Source organism: Choloepus didactylus, chromosome 4 (genome assembly GCF_015220235.1).
Source record: "Choloepus didactylus isolate mChoDid1 chromosome 4, mChoDid1.pri, whole genome shotgun sequence".
NCBI lineage: Eukaryota > Metazoa > Chordata > Mammalia > Pilosa > Megalonychidae > Choloepus > Choloepus didactylus.
Genome location: NC_051310.1, coordinates 18,298,594 through 18,319,974, shown reverse-complemented (window position 1 = coordinate 18,319,974; position 21,381 = coordinate 18,298,594). Strand labels below are relative to the sequence as shown.

The 21,381-nt window shown below is 40.6% G+C and overlaps 1 protein-coding gene across 3 annotated transcripts in view; it reads right to left on the bottom strand.

The window, feature by feature from the left end:
* NRDE2 (NRDE-2, necessary for RNA interference, domain containing) overlaps positions 1-20,317 on the bottom strand; it is a 59,283-nt gene extending 38,966 nt beyond the window's left edge. For 2 of the 3 annotated variants that reach the window (XM_037832079.1, XM_037832078.1), the window contains exons 1-4: positions 20,161-20,317; positions 6,704-6,812; positions 4,276-4,509; positions 1,033-1,182 (exon numbers count right to left, since the gene is read on the bottom strand). In XM_037832079.1, the coding sequence (XP_037688007.1) occupies positions 1,033-1,182; positions 4,276-4,509; positions 6,704-6,812; positions 20,161-20,224 (557 nt within the window). In that variant the 5' untranslated portion in view covers positions 20,225-20,317. The remainder of the gene's footprint in view (positions 1-1,032; positions 1,183-4,275; positions 4,510-6,703; positions 6,813-20,160) is intronic. The other variant, XM_037832080.1, reaches the window with a different exon arrangement.
* Between the last annotated feature and the right edge of the window lie 1,064 nt (positions 20,318-21,381).

Here is a 21,381-nt window from a genome sequence, read left to right as displayed (position 1 = left end):
CCGCCCCTGCCCCTTATCCTTTATTGTTATCTACGATATCTGTGGCACTGCACTGTGGGTGAGTGAAATATTAAAATAATTCAAAAATATATGAACACATCTAAAATACGACAGTCATTTACTATCAGCCATGAAATTTTAGTAGACAATATAAATAAGTTCTGAAAAACAACTGATATAAACTCATCATCATAGAAATTTGTGGGACTTGCTTACATGGAGGTAAAATTTCATGATGAGTGAAAGCATGATTAAAAGTTGGAAGTTCAGCAAACTAACAGAAACTGAAGTTTACTTAAAAAAGTAATTAGCCTATGAAGATTTATGCTGATCTTGAAGACCACCTCTTGGCCTTCTATTCCAGGATTGTCTATCTTCAATCTCATTACCTGTAAGCCCTCTGGAAACCCAGATTTTTCCCAAATTATTGTTCTTTATGTTACCAAAAGTTTCTTACAAAGTACTAAGTGTTGAAAGGGTCTAGTAAGTACTCAGATATTTTTTTGACTGACAGATTAGAGGGGAAAAGTTCAAACTCATTACTGGAGCAAATACCACCTACTTTTATGATTGTCCAGTGACAGGTGTGGGAAGCATTTTGAAAATGCCATTACCATTTAATGCTAGTTTTTAAATGGCATATGTGGGGAGTGGATAAATAAAAGGTTTTTGCCATTTCTCGAAATGGCTCATAGATCAGGCCAAATGGTTTCTGGATACTGGGTCATAATTATTTCAAGGTATCTTTAGACTCATTCATTCAACAAATATTTACTGAACACTGACTATGCCAAGCACTATGCTGAGCACCATGGAGAAGCAGATGAATCTGACATGCACCCTGACCAAAAGGTTTAAGCTTTCCTTTTAGAATGTGAGCTAAGGTGTGTGCCTAAACAACTTAACAATGGATAAAACCCCAAAGAATCCATAAGAGAGAGACAGAGAGAAAGACAGACTGTTAAGAAGGCATTCCGGAGAGGAAGTTACTTCCCACCAGTGAAACTCGGGAAAAACCATCCTGACAGGTACCTTGCTATGTCCCCTCGGTAGAGAGACTTATATTCCCAGTTTGCAGGATCCGGCGTCTTGTCTGTTCTAAAGGTTTCTGTCGTCAAAGCCTGGATGTCCTCAAGCCAAACAAAGCGATGTCCAACATCAGCGGCTGAATTATTTTCTTGACTGTGGGACAAAGGAGGCAAAGAAGAAAAAGGGAGAGACACTTTAGGAATCCTTCAGTGATGTATTTAGCATTTTCAAAAGCAGGAAAGTTAAATGTTTTAGACCCCACTCAGCATCAAACACATACAAGTATATCAAATGTGCATGTGTCACAGGGATGGGAAGAAGACTCCTGCTTTTTTGGCAAAAGAGCTTAAAAAATAAAGCAAAAGCTGCCACCAAGCTTTTTCCTTAAAAAAAAAAAATTAATCCTGCCCTGAGGCACTGCAGAGCGCTAGGCAAACACAACAAAGTGAGCCACTCTTAAGTCAGCTAACTCATTTGAAAGTGCTCAGATACTTTATTCTGATTCAAAACTTACAAAAATAAAAAATTTAAAAAAAGGAAAAAGTTACAAGGAAAAAAAGCCACATTCCTGAATTGTTTGGTCTGAGATGGTACTTGGACCCGGTCGGCCCGATTCTCACATTCTGGGCTGTGGAGTGTTCTCCCTCTATGGAAGCACTTCCTGCAAAGCGCAGTACACTTAAAACAAGACCCCTATTTATCTCTCTGAATCAATTTGTGAGCTGGCAGATTTTCAGCTCAGATACAAGGGAACGACTTCCCTAGGAGTTAAGTGAGAGGGAGGGAAGGTTTCTCCGGCATCTAACGTCTTTCTTCTTCTAAAGAAAATCAGTTCACAATGCTGCTGACACAAGAAGCTGCCAAAGTAGTCAAAACAGCCATTAACTGTTGTTCCATCTTTGCTTTTTGGTTCTGCCCAGATAGAAATAAAGATTCTAAAAGCTTCCAAATCATTCTTGGCTGAGAATGGCATTTCAGGGACACAAAGCAGCTACACACTAAATATCTGTTCAATGATGAGTCTCAGGTTAAAATATATGGTGACTTTAACAGATCCCCCTTCAGAACAACCACAGACGGTTTTCTGTCTACAAAAACTGTAAGAGGCAGAGGAGGGAGGGAGAGCGCACTAGAAAGAGAAGGATGTGTCCCAGGGAGAAACAGGAAGCCAAATGGAGGGAAAAAGGAAGGGCCAGCTGCAAACCAATTCTGGGGTTAGCAAGCCCTATCCCTCAGAGGGCAGGAAGCAAGATGTGGTCAGGGAAGAAGCTGCCTCCACCTGAGGCGAAGAAAAGCCCCAGGAAACCCAAGTCAATTAGCAGCTGCAGCCTCTGGGACAAACACGAGAATACTGACTGTGGGTGATCTACTCCTGAGTTGTCCTCAGTCTCCCTGAAATAGAGTCCCACGTGCTGTACTACTCTCTACTAACCCACTTTCCTGACATCATGGAAAGACTCTCCCAACTCACTTATATCTCAGTCCTTGTCCATGTGGAAACAAACAGTTCTTCCAGGTAACTTCCCAGGAAGAGGCTAGAGAAGTTAGTGGAAAGAAGTTAAGGTCAAAAACAATCTATTTCGATCTTAACAGGGCTTTTGGGATTCTGCACGTCAACAAACTTAAAAAAACATTATCTGGATCAAAAAACTATCAAGAGGTGATAAAAATCATCCCTAACATGGTTAAGCATCAGCTGAAAACAGCTATCTTTCAAGTTCTAATGGTAGTTCTTGTGGGGTTTCAGGAAATCCCTTAAACTTATTTTCCTCGGCTATAAAAAGGACTAGTAGCTAAAGGGAGAATTTTCAGAAGAAACAATGTATTTTGCTTTAAAGACATACTAAAAAGCAAGAATACCAATAATATATTCACTCATTCTTAAAAACATAACATGTGCTTAACTTTGTATCAGGTCTGTGCCAAGCGCTGGGGATACAGTGTTGAGCAAGGCAGGCATGGTTCCTGCCCTCAAATTCAGCATCTTTTTTGCTTCACTCCTTTATTTTTCCCTCCTAATAAAAGCATGTTTGGGTTACAGGTCCAGCACCTGAGACACACAGAGGGCTAAGTCGACATGGATCCTCTGAGCCATGGAGCCTGCAGTGCTCTCCAACTCTGACCTGATGACAGAAGGATCCCAGAAGACTGCTGTTTGCCTTTCTGATGGAAACAGTAAGGGCAAGATTCCAGGCTTGCTCCATGCGCAAAGCTCTCACTGACACCAACGGGACTTCCAAGCACAGAACAAAAGTAAATAATCCCTAAAGAATTTCAAAACTCTTAACAGCAGTATTTTTTTTTTTTTAAGAGCATGCCCTATTGTAAATCTCCCTGGCAATACAGAATATGACTCCCGGGGATGAATGTGGACCCGGCATCGTGGGACTGAGAGTATCTTCTTGACCAAAAGGGGGATGCAAAATGAGACGAAATAGTTTCAGTGGCTAAGAGATTTCAAATGGAGTCGAGAGGTCACTCTGGTGGACATTCTTATGCACTATATAGATAACACCTCTTAGGTTTTAATGTATTGGAATAGCTAGAAGTAAATACCTGAAACTACCAAACTCCAACCCAGCAGTCTGGACTCCTGAAGACCATTATATAATAATGTAGATTACAAGGGGTGACAGTGTGATTGTGAAGACCTTGTGGATCACACCCCCTTTATCTAGTGCATGGATGAGTAGAAAAAAGGGGATAAAAACTAAAGGACAAATGGGGTGGGATGGGGGGATGATTTGGGTGTTCTTTTTTCACTTTTATTTTTTATTCTTGTTCTGGTTCTTTCTGATGTAAGGAAAATGTTCAGAGATAGATTGTGGTGATGAACGCATAACTATGTTATCATACTGTGGACAGTGGACTGTATACCATGGATGATTATATGGTGTGTGAATGTATTTCAATAAAACTGAATTTAATTAAAAAAAAAAAAAAAAAAAAAAAAAAGAGCATGCCCTAGACAGGTACTTAAATTTTCTCTCTTCTGGACAGTCTGAGCAAAGAAAAGAGAAAAATTAAATGAGCAACAATTCAGGTAGTTTCACTGCCTGCCAGCTGTCCCGTCTATGAGCAAAGTGCTTCTATGGAGGAGGATGTTGGACTAAGCAGAAAAGCAAAGCCAGCGTTGAACACCTACTCTGTGAATGTTCTATCATGCAAGTCTACCTTGTGGCAAGAATCAAAGGACAAAAATTCAACATTTAAAATACCATAGCTATTTGAGAACAGAAAACCTACTTCAGTTTCTCGCATTCCCTTCTACTATCTCTGAAGCTTCTGAAAGACGTGTCCCTTTCAGAGTCAGTATCTGCTTCAGACCCACTGCTGCTCAACTGCCCACGTTTCCTCTTGGTTTTCTTATGGTGCTGATGCTTCTTTTTTTTCTTTTTCTCTTTCTTCTTTTTTCTGCTTGTTTGTTTGAGTTTTTTGTTAGTGTCACTTTCATCTGAAGGCTCTGATTTCAAAGGACTCCTAGTTGAGAAAATCAACATTAAAATTCTTTTCAAAGGAGAGGCAGGGAAAATAAGTAAATAAACAAATGAGTAACAGGGAACTTTAAAAATGCTCACATAGATTTACTATTTGTCCATAGGTCATATAGCAGCTTCCTGGATTATAATCTACCTTAAAAGATTTAGACTTGGACCTAAAATAAAACCAGGTAAAGAAATGCTAATTTTAATACTTTCTACACCTAAATGTTCATATCTATACATCTTTTAATGAAAGTAATCTATTTCATCGACCATAGTATTTTTAAAAGCAACATTATAAAAAGTTTATTTTTAGGGTCCCACATATTATACCAGCATGTCCTTAGTGCCCAAAAACAAAAAAACAAAAAAAACAAACAAATAAAAAAGAATTCATCTTAGTTTTTTTTTTTACTTTTTTTTAAATTCAATTTTATTGAGATAGATTCATATACCACACAATCATCCAAAGTGTACAATCAATTGTTCAGGTATTTACTTCTAGCTATTCCAATGCATTAAAACCTAAAAAGGGTTATCTATATAGTGCATAAGAATGCCCACCAGAGTGACCTCTCAGCTCCATTTGGAATCTCTCAGCCACTGAAACTTTATTTCGTTTCATTTCGCATACCCCTTTTGGTCAAGATGTTCTCAATCCCAGGATGATGGGTCCAGATTCATCCCCAGGAGTCATATCCCATGTTGCCAGGGAGATTTACACCCCTGGGTGTCAGATCCCTCGTAGTGGGGAGGCAGTGAGTTCACCTGCTGAGGTGGCTTAGCTAGAGAGAGAGGGCCATATCTGAGCAACAAAGAGGTACTCAGGGGGAGACTCTTAGGCACAATTATAAGCAGGATTAGCCTCTCCTTTGCAGTAATGAGCTTGATAAGGGCAAGCTCCAAGATAGAAGGCTCGGCACGTCAAACCTGCAGTCCTCAGTGTTTGTGAGAACATCAGCAACAACCCAGGTGAGGAAGCCCAACACCTCTGCATTTTCCCCCAGCTTCTCAGGGGAGCCCTGCATATACAGTTTTATTCTCTGTCCAAGTTACTTTGGGATGTGTCTCTATTTCACACTAACCTACACAAACCTACCAGTTCTCACTTCCTATTAAAAGTTCCATGTAATTACAGTATTTGAACAAACTGTATGAGTTAAATTGTTTAGGAAATACAGATCTTGCACCAACTAAACATCTCTTCCCTGGGTCTCACATGGAATTTGAAGTTTTAAAACGCAGTCAGTATTGTCCTTTACCCTTTGGCCCGATCTGCCCTAGTCCTAACCACATCTGCTTCATTCATATCTCTAGTTTAAGTCTGGACTCTTTTTCAGCTTTTTTAACAGTTGCTACATGTGCTAATACTGACATTCATATCTGCCGAGTTCTAGCTCTGAGTTCCAGGTGTCACACAGATACCCAAAGTTCCAGGGATCGATCAGGTTATATACAAAGGGATCAGCATCTTGGAATCTGGAGATAGCCATTACAATTCAGGAATAGATGTGACTGCTGTAAGAGCTTACAATCTAGGCCGGTCCTAGTTTTTAAAGGTTAAAATGAGCTCTTCCTCATTACTGACATGTCTACAAACAACCCCTTCTTATACATCAACTGTTCTGAACTTTCAGAGGCGTCTTACACTGTCAGAGTACAGGGCTTAACAAGGTCATCATATTACTGAGCCCATCTCATTTATATTTGTGAGATAGCTCATTTCTCAATTCTGTTATCTATAACAAAATTCTTTCAAAGCTGGGTAGAGATATGTGCCATTTTGCTTTCCTCAAAGTTTTCATCTGATTTTATCCTATGTTTTATTTTATTTTTACAAAAGTATTGAAAACGCCACTAAGGAAATACCTGGATTATTATCTAAAGGTTACTAATGAGGTTACTAAAGTTACTTAAGAATCCCAATGATACCATCTCCCTCATGGCCTAATTACAGGCACTAACCATGTTGTTGTGTACTTGCCACTGTAATGCCAAAAAAAAAAAAAAAAAGGAATAATCAGTAAGAGTGAGGTAAGGGAAAAGAGGCAGTAAAAGATCACTTTATTACCCTAAGTAAAAGGAAGTTTTATTTAGTTCTTCTATCACAGTATTTTCTAAGGAGCATCATTTAAGCTAAGCTACAGATAGTACACTGACAAAGACTGACACATCTGTCAAAAAAAAAATACCTTGTCAACGGTGACCCCTCAGAAATAAGGGCTGTGGTCTCTTCAGTTTGCTGGCCCTGCAATGTTATAGCTCCAACACAAAAGCTCGGGTTGCTCAGCCAGTCTAATGCTGCACAGGTAAAAGGGAGAAAAAATCAATGAAATTGGCTCAATACGATTTCCAAAGCAGGAAATTCATCTTACCAGCCAACATCGTCATTCACATCCAATGTCAGCCAAGCATTTCCAACAGTCCACAGAAGCAGAAAGGAATCCATGAAATTTTTATTTCACAGGGCACAGAGGTTTAACACACAATAAAATATTTAAGACCAGAAATCCTCTTGTGATATAAGGCTGCAGCTTAAGCAAAAACTAACAAGTGTGATCTAAAAGGTAACAAGGCTTTATGTACTCCATCCATACTTTGTTTAATGAGTGTGAAATTTTCCAAAGCATTAAGTTTTAATAAACTCAAATTTAATTTAGACAATTCCTAAGAGATAAAAAAAAAAAAAAAATCAAATTAGGCATAAAAGCCCACCATGCTCATTGCTACTACAGAAGATTAAGAGCTTTAAAAAAAATTCCAATGTTCTATGTTGCTATAGTAACTTAACATAAACCTTTTTGTGTAACAGTATCCTTTTTAGAAATTAAAAAAAAATTATATAAGTCTGATGGAAATTAAAACAGGCATTTCAAAGTGATAATTTGCTCACCTTGCTTTAGCGTCATTATTTAACTACTTGTACCTGTGGCTCCTCCCAGACCCTGGAAAACCTGTCTCCTAAGTTTCTGGGTCTCCTGCAGTCCTAATCAGTCATGCCCATGGCCTGTGCTCAGTGTCTGTTCATTCCAAGCACCAGCACTTACTCCTATGATGATCGAGTTAATAAGCAAGCCATACAATCTCCCTCTGAAGTGTTAAGTTCAATTACATATTTCTAATCAATATTAGAAAATAATATAAGATGTTAATAATGATTATCTGTGGGTGGTAAGACTGGGTGTCTAAGATTTTTCTTTTCTGTTTATCCATATTTTCTAATTTCTCTACATTGCCCTATTTCTAAACTACTTTCTAACTCTTTCACTATGATGATTTCACAATAAGGTATTTATAATTCCTTTAAAAGAATTCAGATAAATGTAATTTTTAGACAAAATTTGGTGATTCATTATTAGTGGCCCCTGTCCTCAAGGAGTTTGTAATTTATTTGAGAGAACGAGACATCAAATGTGTAAAAACTAAAATAACAAGAGTTAAATAACAGTCTAAGACCCATCGGGAGATGTAATGACCACATTACGTAAATGGTGACTGTGGAAGAAATTCAGAGTGCCGGAGAGAACAGAGAACGAAGGGAGCTCAGTGAGCCAGAGGAGTCGGAGAATGTTTATAGAAAGGTGGGCTGAAGCTGAGCTTTGAACAATGGACAGGCAGGACTCTGAAAACCTGAGAGGGTGAAGGCAGTCCATATATGCGATACATTTAGGGAACAACACCCACCCCCTCAAAAAAACTGCCCTGCATAATATTCCATTTTATGGCTTTTAGGATTGTAGCAATGTTACTGGTGATGTTTCTTGATATGTTCAGTTTTGGAACTAATTTTTTTTTTATTCATCAAGCGCCGCCCTTATGCTACATGGACTTCTCTGTATGTATAATACACTTCAATAAAAAGTAAAACTAAATAAAACTCCTGCCAAGAATGGAAGGTCTTGAACAAGTACTAAGTGCCTTTAGAAGAGCTAAAAGGGGTAAAGAAATCGCCACAGACTTTTCAGGAAGAACTGTGATGAGCTAGATCTTGAGAGATGAACAGAACTGTAGAGAAAAGCAGGCAAGATGACTTCAAGGAATGTGGCAGGTGGGGTGGGGTGAGGGTAGCACAGGGCCCGGACACACTTGCAGACTGCATGTGCACAGCTGCTGACACTGAAGTGTACAAGCCCACTGAAGAGGGGAGAAATGGCCAGAAAGGTGGGCAGGGGCTCGCAGTCATGTCACTTGGACTGTATCAGGTGGAAAACTCACTGTGTCACTAGAGCAAAGCACTTCCCTCCCCAGGTCTCAGTTAACTCATTTGTAAACTAGAGGGTTCAACTACAGAGAAGTCCCTGAAAAGCTTCTGAATAAAATGAAAGAAGCATTTTAAAAGATTCATTTAACTATCACATACATGCCACATACTGCATCGACCCCCAGTTTTCAGTTAAACCACAAACTCATACAATCACTCGATAACCATTTATTGAGGATGTACCAAGCGTCACACCAAGATGGAGAAAGAGTCCCCACTCTCCTGGAGCTCCCAGCCTAATGCAAGGAGGCAATGGGTAAAACAATTATAACACAGAATGACACGTGCTGAGCCAAAGGTAGCACAGGGAATATGGTAGCACAAGGGAAGGAAGGACTACCTACGAAATTAGGACGGGAGATGGGGGCATCGGTGGGGTTTGAGTGAGGAAGGCTTCCTGGAGGAAAGAACATGTCAGGGGGCCTAACAGGAGTTGTAGGCAAGGAAGGGTCCTCCAGGGAAGAGGGAAGAGTAGGAACAAAGAGGCAGACATGGAGACATGGCTCATTCAGGAATCTAATAATCACAGAATGTGGGGAAGCTATGGAAAGTAGCAAGAGAGGAGGTCAAAAAAACAGGCTGGTGCTAAATCACAAAGGGTTTCGGATGGTAGAAAAATAATTTGGAGTTATCCAGAAGGTGACTGGAAATCAAAGAAGAGACTGAGCACTAATGATGGGTGGTAATTTCCTGAGGTTGTGATCAAAGGAGATGCGGTTGCAGGTGAAGATGGGTACAAGCTGCCTGCAGCAACCCCAAGTGGAGCTGTCCAACATGGGAATTCTAATAGTGGAGCACAACTCAAATAACTTCGACTGAAGAACAGGTCCCCTCCTTCCAGGAAGGCAATCTGCTGTTCCATTGGGAGGAAGGACAGAAGGAGGGGTTCAGCCAGAAGTATCTGGCTGTCTCTGGAAACCCTGTGGGGTGACAAGGGCCCAGCCAGATGGCTCTTCTATCCCAAAAGCAGTTGGAAATGTGAATCTGGAGTACAGAAGAGAACTCGGGACCAGATACAGAGATGGCAACCCACATCAGAGAAACAGATACGACTGCCCAGGCATGGGTGGAGGAAGTGGCATTTGTGTAGGGTCTGAAAAAGAGCCCCAAGAAAGAAGGCAGTGTGCCCAGAGACAAGAGCCCAGGCAGTGGGGTGCCACGGCCTTGGGTTCATAACCCAGCTTGGCCACTTACTGCTTGCCTGTGTCTCAGCTTTCTTACCAACTAATGGAGATAATAAAACTTGGCTCAGAGATGACAAAATGTACATAAAGTGCACAGCTCAGTGTCAGGCACATATTTTTTAGGTAGGAGAAAAAATGAGTGGCCCAGAAGCCAAGGGGCAAGAGTTTTAACAGAAGTCAGGAGCAGAAAAATCAGTAAGATAAGGACTGAAAGTGTTCCCTGGATTTGGCAACTGGAAGATCACCTACAACCTTTGCTAGTGCAGATTCAGTGTGTAGTGGAGTGGGGGAAGCAAACTGCAGATAAATGAGGAGGCAGTAAGAGGTAAGCAAGTGGGGTGGGGGGCAATGTACTCTGCTGTCCCTTTAAGAATCTTAGCTGGGAAGGGAAGGAAAGGACACACACACACACAGGATGGTAGTAGCAAGAGAGCCCAAGGAAGGGTTTGTATTTTGTCCTGTCCTGTTCTAGGATGGGGAGGCCAGAGCACATTCACATGCTGAGAAGAAAGAACCCATGAAACAGCTGAAGAGACAAGAGGAGAGTTAGTTGGTTCACTTAAAGTGTATAATTCAATGGTATTTAATATAGAGTTGCACAACCATCACCATAATATAACTCTAGCACATTTTCATCATCCCAAAGAGAAACTTCCTACCTATTAGCAGTCACTCCCCACCTTCATCCACAGTCCTGGAAACCACTATCTTTCTCCTGTATAGATTTGCCTATTCTAGACATTTCATATAAATGAGATCATACAATATGTAGGTGTGGTAAACTGAATTGTGCACCCAAACTTAGATATGTTCTTAATCTTAATCCACACTCCTGTGGGTATAAACCTATTATATAAAGGATCTCTTGAAGATGTTATTTTTAGTTAAGATACGGCCCAACTGAATGAGGCTGGGTCTTAATCTGGATTACTGGAGTCCTTTATAGGCAGAAGAAATTCAGACAAAGAGAGAGAAAGCCATGAGAAAGAAGTCGACAAAATCCAGAAGAAAAAGGAGAGTACATTGCTATGGGACAGGAAAGCTAAGGAACCCCAAGATTACCTGCCAGCCAGAACCCTACTTACCCCAGGAGGAAGCAAGCCTTCCAGACTCCGAAATCATGATAATATATTCCCGTTGCTTAAGCCAAATTTTACTTTGTCATATTTGTCACAGCAATCTGGTAAACTAAGATAGCCATCTTTTGTGACTGGCTTCTCTAAGCATAATATTTCCAAGACTCATACATCTTGTAGCATCTATCAGTACTTTGTTTCTTTTATTGCTGAATAATAGTCCATTTTATGGATACACCACATTTTATCCATTCATCAGCTGAGGGACATTTGGGTTGTTTCCACTTTTTTGGCAATAATAAAAAATAAGCAGCTATGAACATTCACGTACAAGTTTTTATATGGACATGTTTTCATTTCTCTTGGGTAGACATCTAGGAATAGAATTGCTAGGTCACATGGTAACTCTATAATTAGCATTTTGAGGAACTGCCAGGCTGTTTTTCAAGCAGCCGCACAATTTTACGTTCCCACCAATAATGTATAATAGTTACAATTTCTTCACATCCTTGCCAATGCTTACTGTCCACCTTTTTGATTACAGCCATTCTAGTGGGTATGAAGTGGTATCTCATTGTGGTTTTTGACTTGCATTTCCCTGAGAACTAATAATGCTGAGCATCTTTTCACATGCTTACTGGCCATCCAAACATCTTCTTTGGAGAAATGTCTATTCAAATCCTTTGTCCATTTTTAAATGGGCTACTTGTCTTCTTATTACTGAGTTGTAAGAGTTCTTTATATATTCTGGATACTAGCCCCTTAAGTAATTGCATTTTAGTGAGGAGGAGATACCAGAATGCATGCTCCAGGATGATAGTTAATTGGTTTTCTTCACTGCTATATCCCCAGCACCTGTGCAATGTCTGGCATGTGGTAAAAGTTCAATAAATACTTGTCAGGAGGGTGGAGGGAAGACAGAAGGAAAATTCCTGAGGAGCACAGGAAATAGGGAAGGAAGAGAGAGATTCTAAATTATTAGGTGCCTAATGTTAGCCAAGCACCAGGCTAAGCACTTTACATCTTTCATATCTTTTAACCCTCACAACAACCCTTCATGGGAGGTATTAGGATCTCCATTTTTATACAAGAGGAGAATAAGGCTCAAAGGGATTAAGCATTTTGTAAGGTCATATCTCCTAGGTGCTAAACAAACTCATTCATGCAATCTTTCTTCCATCATTTCCTTTTATCTTCTGATGTTGGTTCCCTTTCCATGGGTTTAATTCCTGGCAAGAGGTATGTGAAAATAAATCCTGTCACTCACTGACATCACAATTATTTTCACAATAATCAAGTTCCATCATGAACAGGGAAAGGAAAAGTGAAAAAATATGGAACAAACAGTACACCAGGAGGGATCTCTGAAACAATCCCAGTATATTCTCACAAAAATATTCAAGATGGTGATGACAGTTTGGGGAAATGTAAAGAAATACTGACATCAAAACTACATAAAAATTGCAATTCTCCAAAATCCTTCAGAAGGACAAGAAAGGCTTTAAGGACATAATTAAGGATTTGCCATAAAGGACCGCTGTGAAAAGTAGTTTATGAACTACTTTGAACCAGAATCATCACTCACTTTATGTGTGTCTACCTCAATCAAAGGAATTTTGTGGGGTTATAAGGTAATTTTACTCGACAAGTAGTTGGGGGTTTTGGCTTTAAAAAAATAGATAGATATATACATACATACATACATACAGGTATAGATATAGATATACAGATATAGATATGCATGTAGTGAATATGCATGAAATACGACAAGTAACAGTCACTAGATATTAGGCCTGGTAGGGATTCTGGAGATCATCTACCTGGAGACTTTCATACATTTTTTAGCCATGAACTCACTGTTCAAACAATGAGTAAATCCAATATGTAGAAAAGAAAAATGGATGCTCTGACTGGGTTCCAAGGTAGGGGCTGGGCCTGGGAAGGCTCTCAGGAGCCCAGCCAGGAGACCACACGAATCAAGAGGTGAAGTCACCTGGCTAAGGACACACATTCGAACCTGTATCTGGGCTCCTCCCTCCAGCCTCTCCACCGTACATAGCACTACTCATCACCTCCTCAACTAAGGAGCTCATTTTTCCAAATTCTCCTTGCATTTCCTATAGGGGCCATGATGGCAACTTTCATACTGTAATCTCATTATCAGCATGGCAGTCTTCCTGTTATCTTCTATGCCAAAGGTCAACAACTCAATGCTTACAGGGGCTGTATATATGTTAGCAGAAAAAAAAAATTTTTTAAACCATAGACCTATACAACACAAACCATGAACCCTAATGTAAACTAAGGACTACATTAATAGTGTAATTATAATAATGCTTCATCAATTGTAACAAATATACCACACTAATGCAAAATGTTAATTATAGGGAAGACTGTGGGTGTGGTAGGTAGGGGAACTCTGTACTTTCCACATTATTTTTCTGTAAACCTACAACTTTTCTAATAAATAAATAAATAAATAAATACACACACACACGACACATGGACTGGGTTGGTAATGATTACTGTGACAATATAAAGAACAAGGACAGAACAATGAAAAAAAATGATTAAAAATATTCTGCCAGCCAAAAAATACACCAAAACGGTTTACAATTTTACTCCCTCTTCCCATACGATAAGCGAGGTAAGGGCAAGGTCCATGTCTATTCCCAATATCTGACTCAGTGCCTTACACAATGTTAGTGGGCTCTATAAATATTTGTTGAATGAATAAAATGAATGAGGATCTTTACATATCATTACATCTTTGTTTTCCCAGCACATAATTTACTGAACAAATGAAGGACCCTGAGACCTTCAAAAATAAGCCTTTATCTAGGTATGAAGTATAACTATTATAATACCATTCTTCATTATAAATGTATATTTGATCACTAAAGAATAATGACTGAGTACCTACCATGTGCCCAGGCTCAGTTCTAGGCACTCAGGATACAGTAGTGAATGAGCCAGGTGAGGTCTCTGCTCACATTGTGCTTATATTTAATCATACCTTAACTGTTCAAATAATACATGTGGATTGTTAAATTAATTTTAACTAAACAAAATGCTGGGTAAGTTTCCTGAGATTAAAAGACGCTTTGTTAATGATACTGGAAAGTTCTTTTCTCCATTTACTTACATCCTCACATAGTCAAAAGTTCCTGACAGAAATCAAATACATATTTAGATAATTGTGTCAACATTAACAGGATGTAACGTATTATGGAGAATCCCAGCAGGATACCATATGCCTAGGGTTTAAGGTAGAGAATCTCACTGGCTGACAAACCTTTTGATCCTGCAGGTTAGTAAATAGATGGTAGGTTGAAACTTGCCCAGAAATTAGCACTCTGCCATACATTTTACCACATACACTGCCTAAGCAAGGAAGAAGGGTAGAAGCATCAGGCAGAAAAACCACTTTAGAACTACTGCCTAACAGAAAACAGGCAAGTATCTGGAAGAACTCAGCATGTTTAAATTTTCAGGGTAATTTAACAGAAAATAATCTAATGAATCATTGCTGAATACTTTAAGCTAACAACGTTTTTGTGATCAGTTCATTACATAACTGTATTTCTCCATCACTAGTTAAAATGCTTTAATTCAACTCCATTATGGATAAATGGAGGAAGGAATCATCATGAATAGACTCAAATTTTAAAAATAAATTCTGAATTATAGTTAAATAAAATATACAATTTCTACACCTATTTCTCCATTCTCACAAAATAGCCCTGATTGGTAGTTTAAGTGAACTCAGGTGAGTTTTATACCTACAGAGAGGATAACTCAAAAAAATTAATTTGGGCCAACTGTATAAATAAATTAGCATATATATCAGGGGAGACATTCGTTCCTTTAAAAAGAATGAATCAAGCTCTTCTTTTCTTCATTTAAAGCCTCACTTTATGACAAAGAATCAGGAAGCACAAACTTATTTATACAAACAGCACCAGCAAACACAACTAAGAACTGCTTTTAAGATGGTGACTACAGGAAACTGAGCAAAATCAGCCCCTCCATGGTGGCTAATCTACTACTTGAAACCCAGGAATCCTAAAGGTAATGTTTAAACAACCATAACCCCAACTTACTGACATCAAAGTGTGGTTAACAGCACCAATTCTGGAGTCAGAAGCACCTGTGTTCAAATAATGACTTTATTGTTAGTTGTGCAACTCTGGACAAAATACTCTGAGTCTCTTTCATTCAACACTTTTTTACTGAGTGCCAGGCACTATTCTAGGTGCTAGGGATACACTTTGAGCAAGACAAACCCAACACCCAACACCATTCTCACAGAGCTGACATACTGGCATTTGCTTCCTTGGCATAATGTGACAAATGCCAAGACAGAGGAAATATACAGGGCATAATGAGAGCAAGTACGAGGTCGCCTAATCCAAACTAGGGATGGATCAGAGGAAGCTCCCTGGGAGAACATCTCAGCTAGGAACTAAAGGATGAGAAGGAGTTAGGCAAAGATGCTGGGGGGAAGAGTGTCTAAGTGCGGTCGCGGTTACTGCTTCTAGGGGGAGGGGCGGCCGGTAGCTGAGCCCTCAGCTCTCAGGGCTGCTTAAGGGGTACCGGCGGTGGGGGCTCTTTCCCGGAGGCGAGGGCGAGGCGGAGGACGTGGCCGGGTCCTCGGCGGGAGGCGTGCAAGGTATGGAGGGCGGCGATAAGGACAAGACACTCTTCATCCAGTAGGAGTATGCGCCAAAGAGATTTATTCAGGGGTGAATACAGGTTATATAGGCTGGTAAGAAGGGCAGGGCTGGAAAGGAGGTGAAGCAGCCTTAAATGGCAATACTGAAGGGATAGGGGCTAGGATTGGTTCTGAGAGAACGCCGGAGCCGTTGCAGCGGGGCGGGGGTTGTTCTGGCCACGGTGCATGCGCGCTGGCGGTGGCAGGAGTGGCCTTGGCACCAGGGAGTGAGTGGGTAAGATAAGGAAGTGGGGAAAGAGCAGTTGGGAGAAAGGCGGTTTCCTCCGGCAAGCCTCCCCTGCCCGTGACATTTTGGGTGAGGAAGAGGGAGCTGCCTTGACCTCGCTCCCCAGGCTCGGGGGGGCTGCAGAGGGCACTCACGCCCGTACCTACTACCCTCCCCAGGGGGTGATATCAGGTCCCCTGGCCCAGGCCTGGTAAGTCGAGGTACAAGCTCAGTCACCCGCATCTAAGCAGAGGAGAAGGCTTGTGCAAAAGTCTGAAAGAGAGAGAATGACTCGGGGAATAGCAGGAAGTGACCACTGGGAGTAAAGGAAAGGGTGGGACAAAATAAAGCTAGAGGGGTGGGGGCCTTTAGTGAGTTTGGATTTACCCTACAGCCAACAGACAGAACAAGAGAGACAAAATCAAATCTAGTATCTGAAAGATCAGCAGCAAAGAGCAGTGTACTCAGGAGCACAAACGTTGACATGAGACCCTGGCTCTGTGATTTACTAGTCAGGTGACAAGGACTAAGTTATTTATTGGCTCTGTGCCTCTGTTTCCTTCATAAAAATAGATAACGAGGAGTGGTATCAGTAAGCACCATGGTCTTCTAACTCTCCAACTTGATCATTCTCCATCTTCACTACACTTCTACAACATTAATCTTCTTTTTAACCACTGAATAAACTTGCTTCTATCTCAAAAAAAAAAAAAAAAAAAAAAAAAAACAGATGACAGTACAGTTGTAATGAGGTTCGATGAGTTATTTGTAAAGCATTCAGATCAGTGCATGGTACATAGTGTTTTAAAATATATACATTTTTAAATTCTTGCTGCACTGTGGACAGTGGTTCTAGGAGTGAGGGTAGAACTTAATGTATTTAGGAGGCTGTTGTAGCAATCCAGTGGATGATGGTGGCAAAAAATGAGGCAGGGGCAGTGATAACAGAAACGAACAAATCTAAGAGTTAATTAGAAGGACGGATGAACCGAAGGGGGTGGAGGGTGGGAGTCAAAGTTGGCATCTAGGTTTTTGACTTCAGTTAATGATGATGCCATATTCTCATCTGTAGACATAGGAGAAGAACAGGTTTAGGGAAAAAGATAAAGTGTTTAGTTTCTTCCCCAAATAATACGTTGTTATGAAGATTGAATGAGCTGATATGCCATCTTTCATCCCAACTCTCTTCAAATATTGCACTCCCAGGCAACAATGTTCAATGTTTTACAATATGCAACCCTAACTCTCTGAAGGTGCAGAAGGGAAGTGATCAAGAATTGGAGGAATCAGATACCTGGGCTCTCTACTGCGTCTAACACAATGGAGGTGCTGCATACCTGTTTGTTGAAAGAATGAATTCTGCTGAATTTAGGGCCCCCCATCACCCCAAGTCCCTTATTAAATGTGATGCCCACTCAAACCCTGGCCTTTCTCTTCACAGTACCTAGACAGTAGAGAGCAGGCCTCTCTCACTCATTTTGGTACTGGCCATCTTTTCTGTCCAGAAATTTAATGTCTTTTTAATTGGAAGTCTGTACCCACTACTACTAACACTACCCTACATTTTAATAATATTTTACAGTGTAAGATAAAAGGTACAGTGCTTCGGTTTATAAGACCAAAGACCGGATGTCCTCAACAGGGTGGGTTGAAAAGAGTATTTGACATCCACACAATGGATGTAAAAAAGAAATGAGGCAGATCTCAGTATTCCACTGTAGAGTGATCTCCATAATTTAAGGTAAAATGCAGGATAGTATACATTTAAGAAAGAGGGATATTGCGGAGGTGGGGGAGGAAACATGCAAGTGATCAGTTTTGGACAAGGATCCAAAAAAAAAAAGTGAAACCAAGGAAGCTATTAAAGAGTTGTATCAAAAAGACACAGGCACCAACTTGATTAGCCTTCCTTTAGCCGAAGATGGGACAATTAGCACACTAAAAAAAATAATATCTACAATGGATTGAAATACAAATATGTTAAAAATTAATGAGTTCATAATGAAAAAATTACCTCACTGGTCAACTCTGGAAGTTGCTAGGACCCAACTCATTCCGAAAACTGACAAAAGGAATGAATCAAGCATTCGTCCTGTCTTTTCTTCCTGAACTGTATTTCAGGGTCCCCAATAGGGCAGAGGGAAAGTTCTTTATAGAAAAATGGAAGCTAATAAATATCAAAGGAATGATACATTTAGAAAAATCACCATTTTGTAACTCCAATTAAATAATGGATCTAAGTAATAACCATAAATGGCTGCAAAAAATCATTAGGAAGAAAGTTCATGGGGAGCTTTATAGTGGAGGCATCAAGCTGTCAACACACGAATCCACTGATCAATCTTAACATCACTAAAAGAGAGAAAACTGGACATCATATCCTTCTAATTGGATTCAATAGCAAGTACACAGCACCCTCCCTGAGGTATTCTAATCTAATCACCAGTTTACAGGAAATAGTGGGACAGAGGAGCACGTTAAACGATACCACGAGGATTCAGTGGGAGTGTCTACAGGACAAATGACACAGTTTCCTCAACAAATAAATCACATGAGAAAATGGAGGGGAGGAAGAAATTATTTTATATGAAGAAACTTAAGAGACATATCCACAAAATGCAATGTTGGACCTTTCTGGATCTTGACCTGAACAAACCAATTGTAAAAGGCCATTTTTTAGACCAGCTGGGAAATTTGAACACTGACTGGCTATTAGATGATATTAAGGAATCACAGCTAATTTCATTATGCATAATAGTATTGTGCTTAAATTTAGGGGGAAAAAAGACAATGCTTTACAAAAAGCACTTTTATATGCATTACCCTGCTCCTGGATATGTAGTGTATGTCCAATAAACACTGCTAGAGATAAATGTCGAGTAACACTCCCCCTCACAAGCCTTCAATACCTTTCTCCCAAAATAGGTTAAACCCTTAGCCTGTTATCCAAGTCACTACCCTCCCTCACCATCATCCCAACCACATTTTCCACCTTTCTTCTTTATGCTCCTTTATTTCCAACCAAACTGGACTAAGAGTAGTTCCCTCTAAGGTCTCATGTCCTCCTTCCCACATGACTCTGACTATTGTTGGGTCCTGGAATGCCCTTCCACTACCTCTATTTTCCAAATCCTACCCTCTTTAAAAATCCATCCTACATAGACCTTTCTTTGAGCCTCCCATTACAAGTCATTATTGCTATAGTTCACATGGATACATCCTACCTTGTGCAATCAATTATATTTTATGTGGTTTCAATCAGTCACACATCAAGTAACTAAGTATCTACTATTGGTTTGTACATTCCACATTTATTGAACACCTACTATATTCTGGGCCTGTGCTAGTATGCTGCAATGAATTGACAAACCAAGTCCCTGACCTCATGGAGATTACGGTCTAGTAAAAGGAGAACGTTATCATACTAATTACATAGAAACTTACCCACAACTATGAAAAGTGTTGCAAAAAAGGAAGTACAGGAGCCATGAGAGGATATAACAGAGGGGTCAGACACAATTGGGCTGTGTCACATAATGATTTAGGATAAGTTTCTTTTTAAAGGACTTCACAATTTTTAAAACCGCAGACCTCCTAGGAATGTTTGAGGCTTCAATAAAATATGGCAAACAGTAGGCCCTCAATAAACACATGTTCATTCTTTCCCTTAGGAGCTGTGCCCGACTGACGAGCAGAAACTTGTTGATTAGGGCTCTTTAACCCATCTGCTATCTCAGGGCCTGCCGAAAGACATGAATCCAATACACATTTCAAAAGTAAATAAGACAAGAAGAGAAGAAAAATGAACTAACATTCAGCAATTTGCATCAGGAGTCTCGATGAGATGCGGAGTATCATTATTCTCATTTTACAAATAGAGTGACTACGGCTCGGAGGAAGAGTGGGATCGAACAATTGGTAATATTGGAAGTTCCGCTCCAAGACCTCTTTCTCTCCTCTCTGTTCCCTTCCTTAACTCTACAGCTCCAGCCCCCCACTCCTGCTTTGGGCCCCGGAAGACCGGGAGAGGTCGGGAGCCCTTCCCAGGTGGCTTTGCAGTGCCGCGGAGAATGCCGGGATACAAACAAATGGCTAAACAAATCCAAGGCGAGGGCCAAGAAGACCGAGCCCCGGGAAACTGAACCCTAAGCCCGCCGAGTGCTTCCCTCGGCTCTTTTGTGTGCTTACCTTTCCTGGAGCTCCCGTTGTCGGCGGCCTCACTAACGCCGGCAAAAGCCGGGAACAGCGCCATGACCACAGGCCTCACCGCCGTTCCCCTAAACAGCAACGGCACCGGCGAGCGAGCGCGCGGCCTGCGGCGTCCGCCGGTGAGCTGCACCCTGGGACGTGTGGTTCCGCGCGCAGTCAGCCGGCTGGACTGCGGCCAGGGCGGGGCGGGGCGGGGCTGTGTGGGCGGGCCCTGTGGGCGGAGCTATGTGGACGCACTCTGTGGGCGGGGCGGCTTCCCTGCCGCGGGTATTCCAGGGTTTTATTAAGAACGGGAAAATGCCGAGGTGCGGAGAAGGAATTGCACAGCGCAGATAAGTATTGGGAAGTCGCTGCTGGGATTCCAACCCTGACGCCCAAGCTCCCGCCATCACTCACTGGACCAAATTAAACTCTCTAAGCTTCAGTTTCCTCGTCTGCTGAAAGTTGAGATTAAATGAAAATATAATGTAAAGTGCATCTGACGCGATCTGGTTGCCATTTGAAATATCCTAGGAATAGGAAAGAACGCGAGGTCCCATCAAGTTCAAACGTCTTTGCTAGCCAGACAATACGCTACAGCCTATGAAGAGTTCTTGACCAAAATAATAATAATAATTGAACCTGAATCTAATTAAACCTGTTACGGGAAACAGGATGGAGGAAAACCTAAAAAATTCATACTCCTGTGAAGCAATCAGCCAAATCCAGAATTTAGGAAATCAGTAGAAAACAGTGACCTGGTTTCTTCAATTACTGATGGCTTTTAGCAGGCCAGAAATTGCTATAGATTAAAAGATCTTAGAGACGTATCAATGAAATGTAATGTATAGCCTCATTATGATTCTGATTGGACAAATTGTTAAAAGACCTTTTTGAGAGATGGGGAAATAGAGAGTTGGACAGAATATTAGATGATATCAATAATTAATGTTAATTCTGTTAGACATACTAATGGCATCTAACTGAGGTTACATTTTAAAATTCTTACATCTTAGAGATAAATGTTCAAGTATTTGCGGGGTGAAAATAGAGAGATAAGTGAAAATGTATTTCTTAGGATCCTGGGGAGTTCAAAGGTCTTTAGAATTAGGAAATACATTAAGAGCAAAAGAAATGCAACCGTAATCAAGGGATCTGATGGACTCCTGTGGAAGCTGCAGACCTTTGTAAGAATTAGGTGAGCTCCAAAATCAAAGTTTT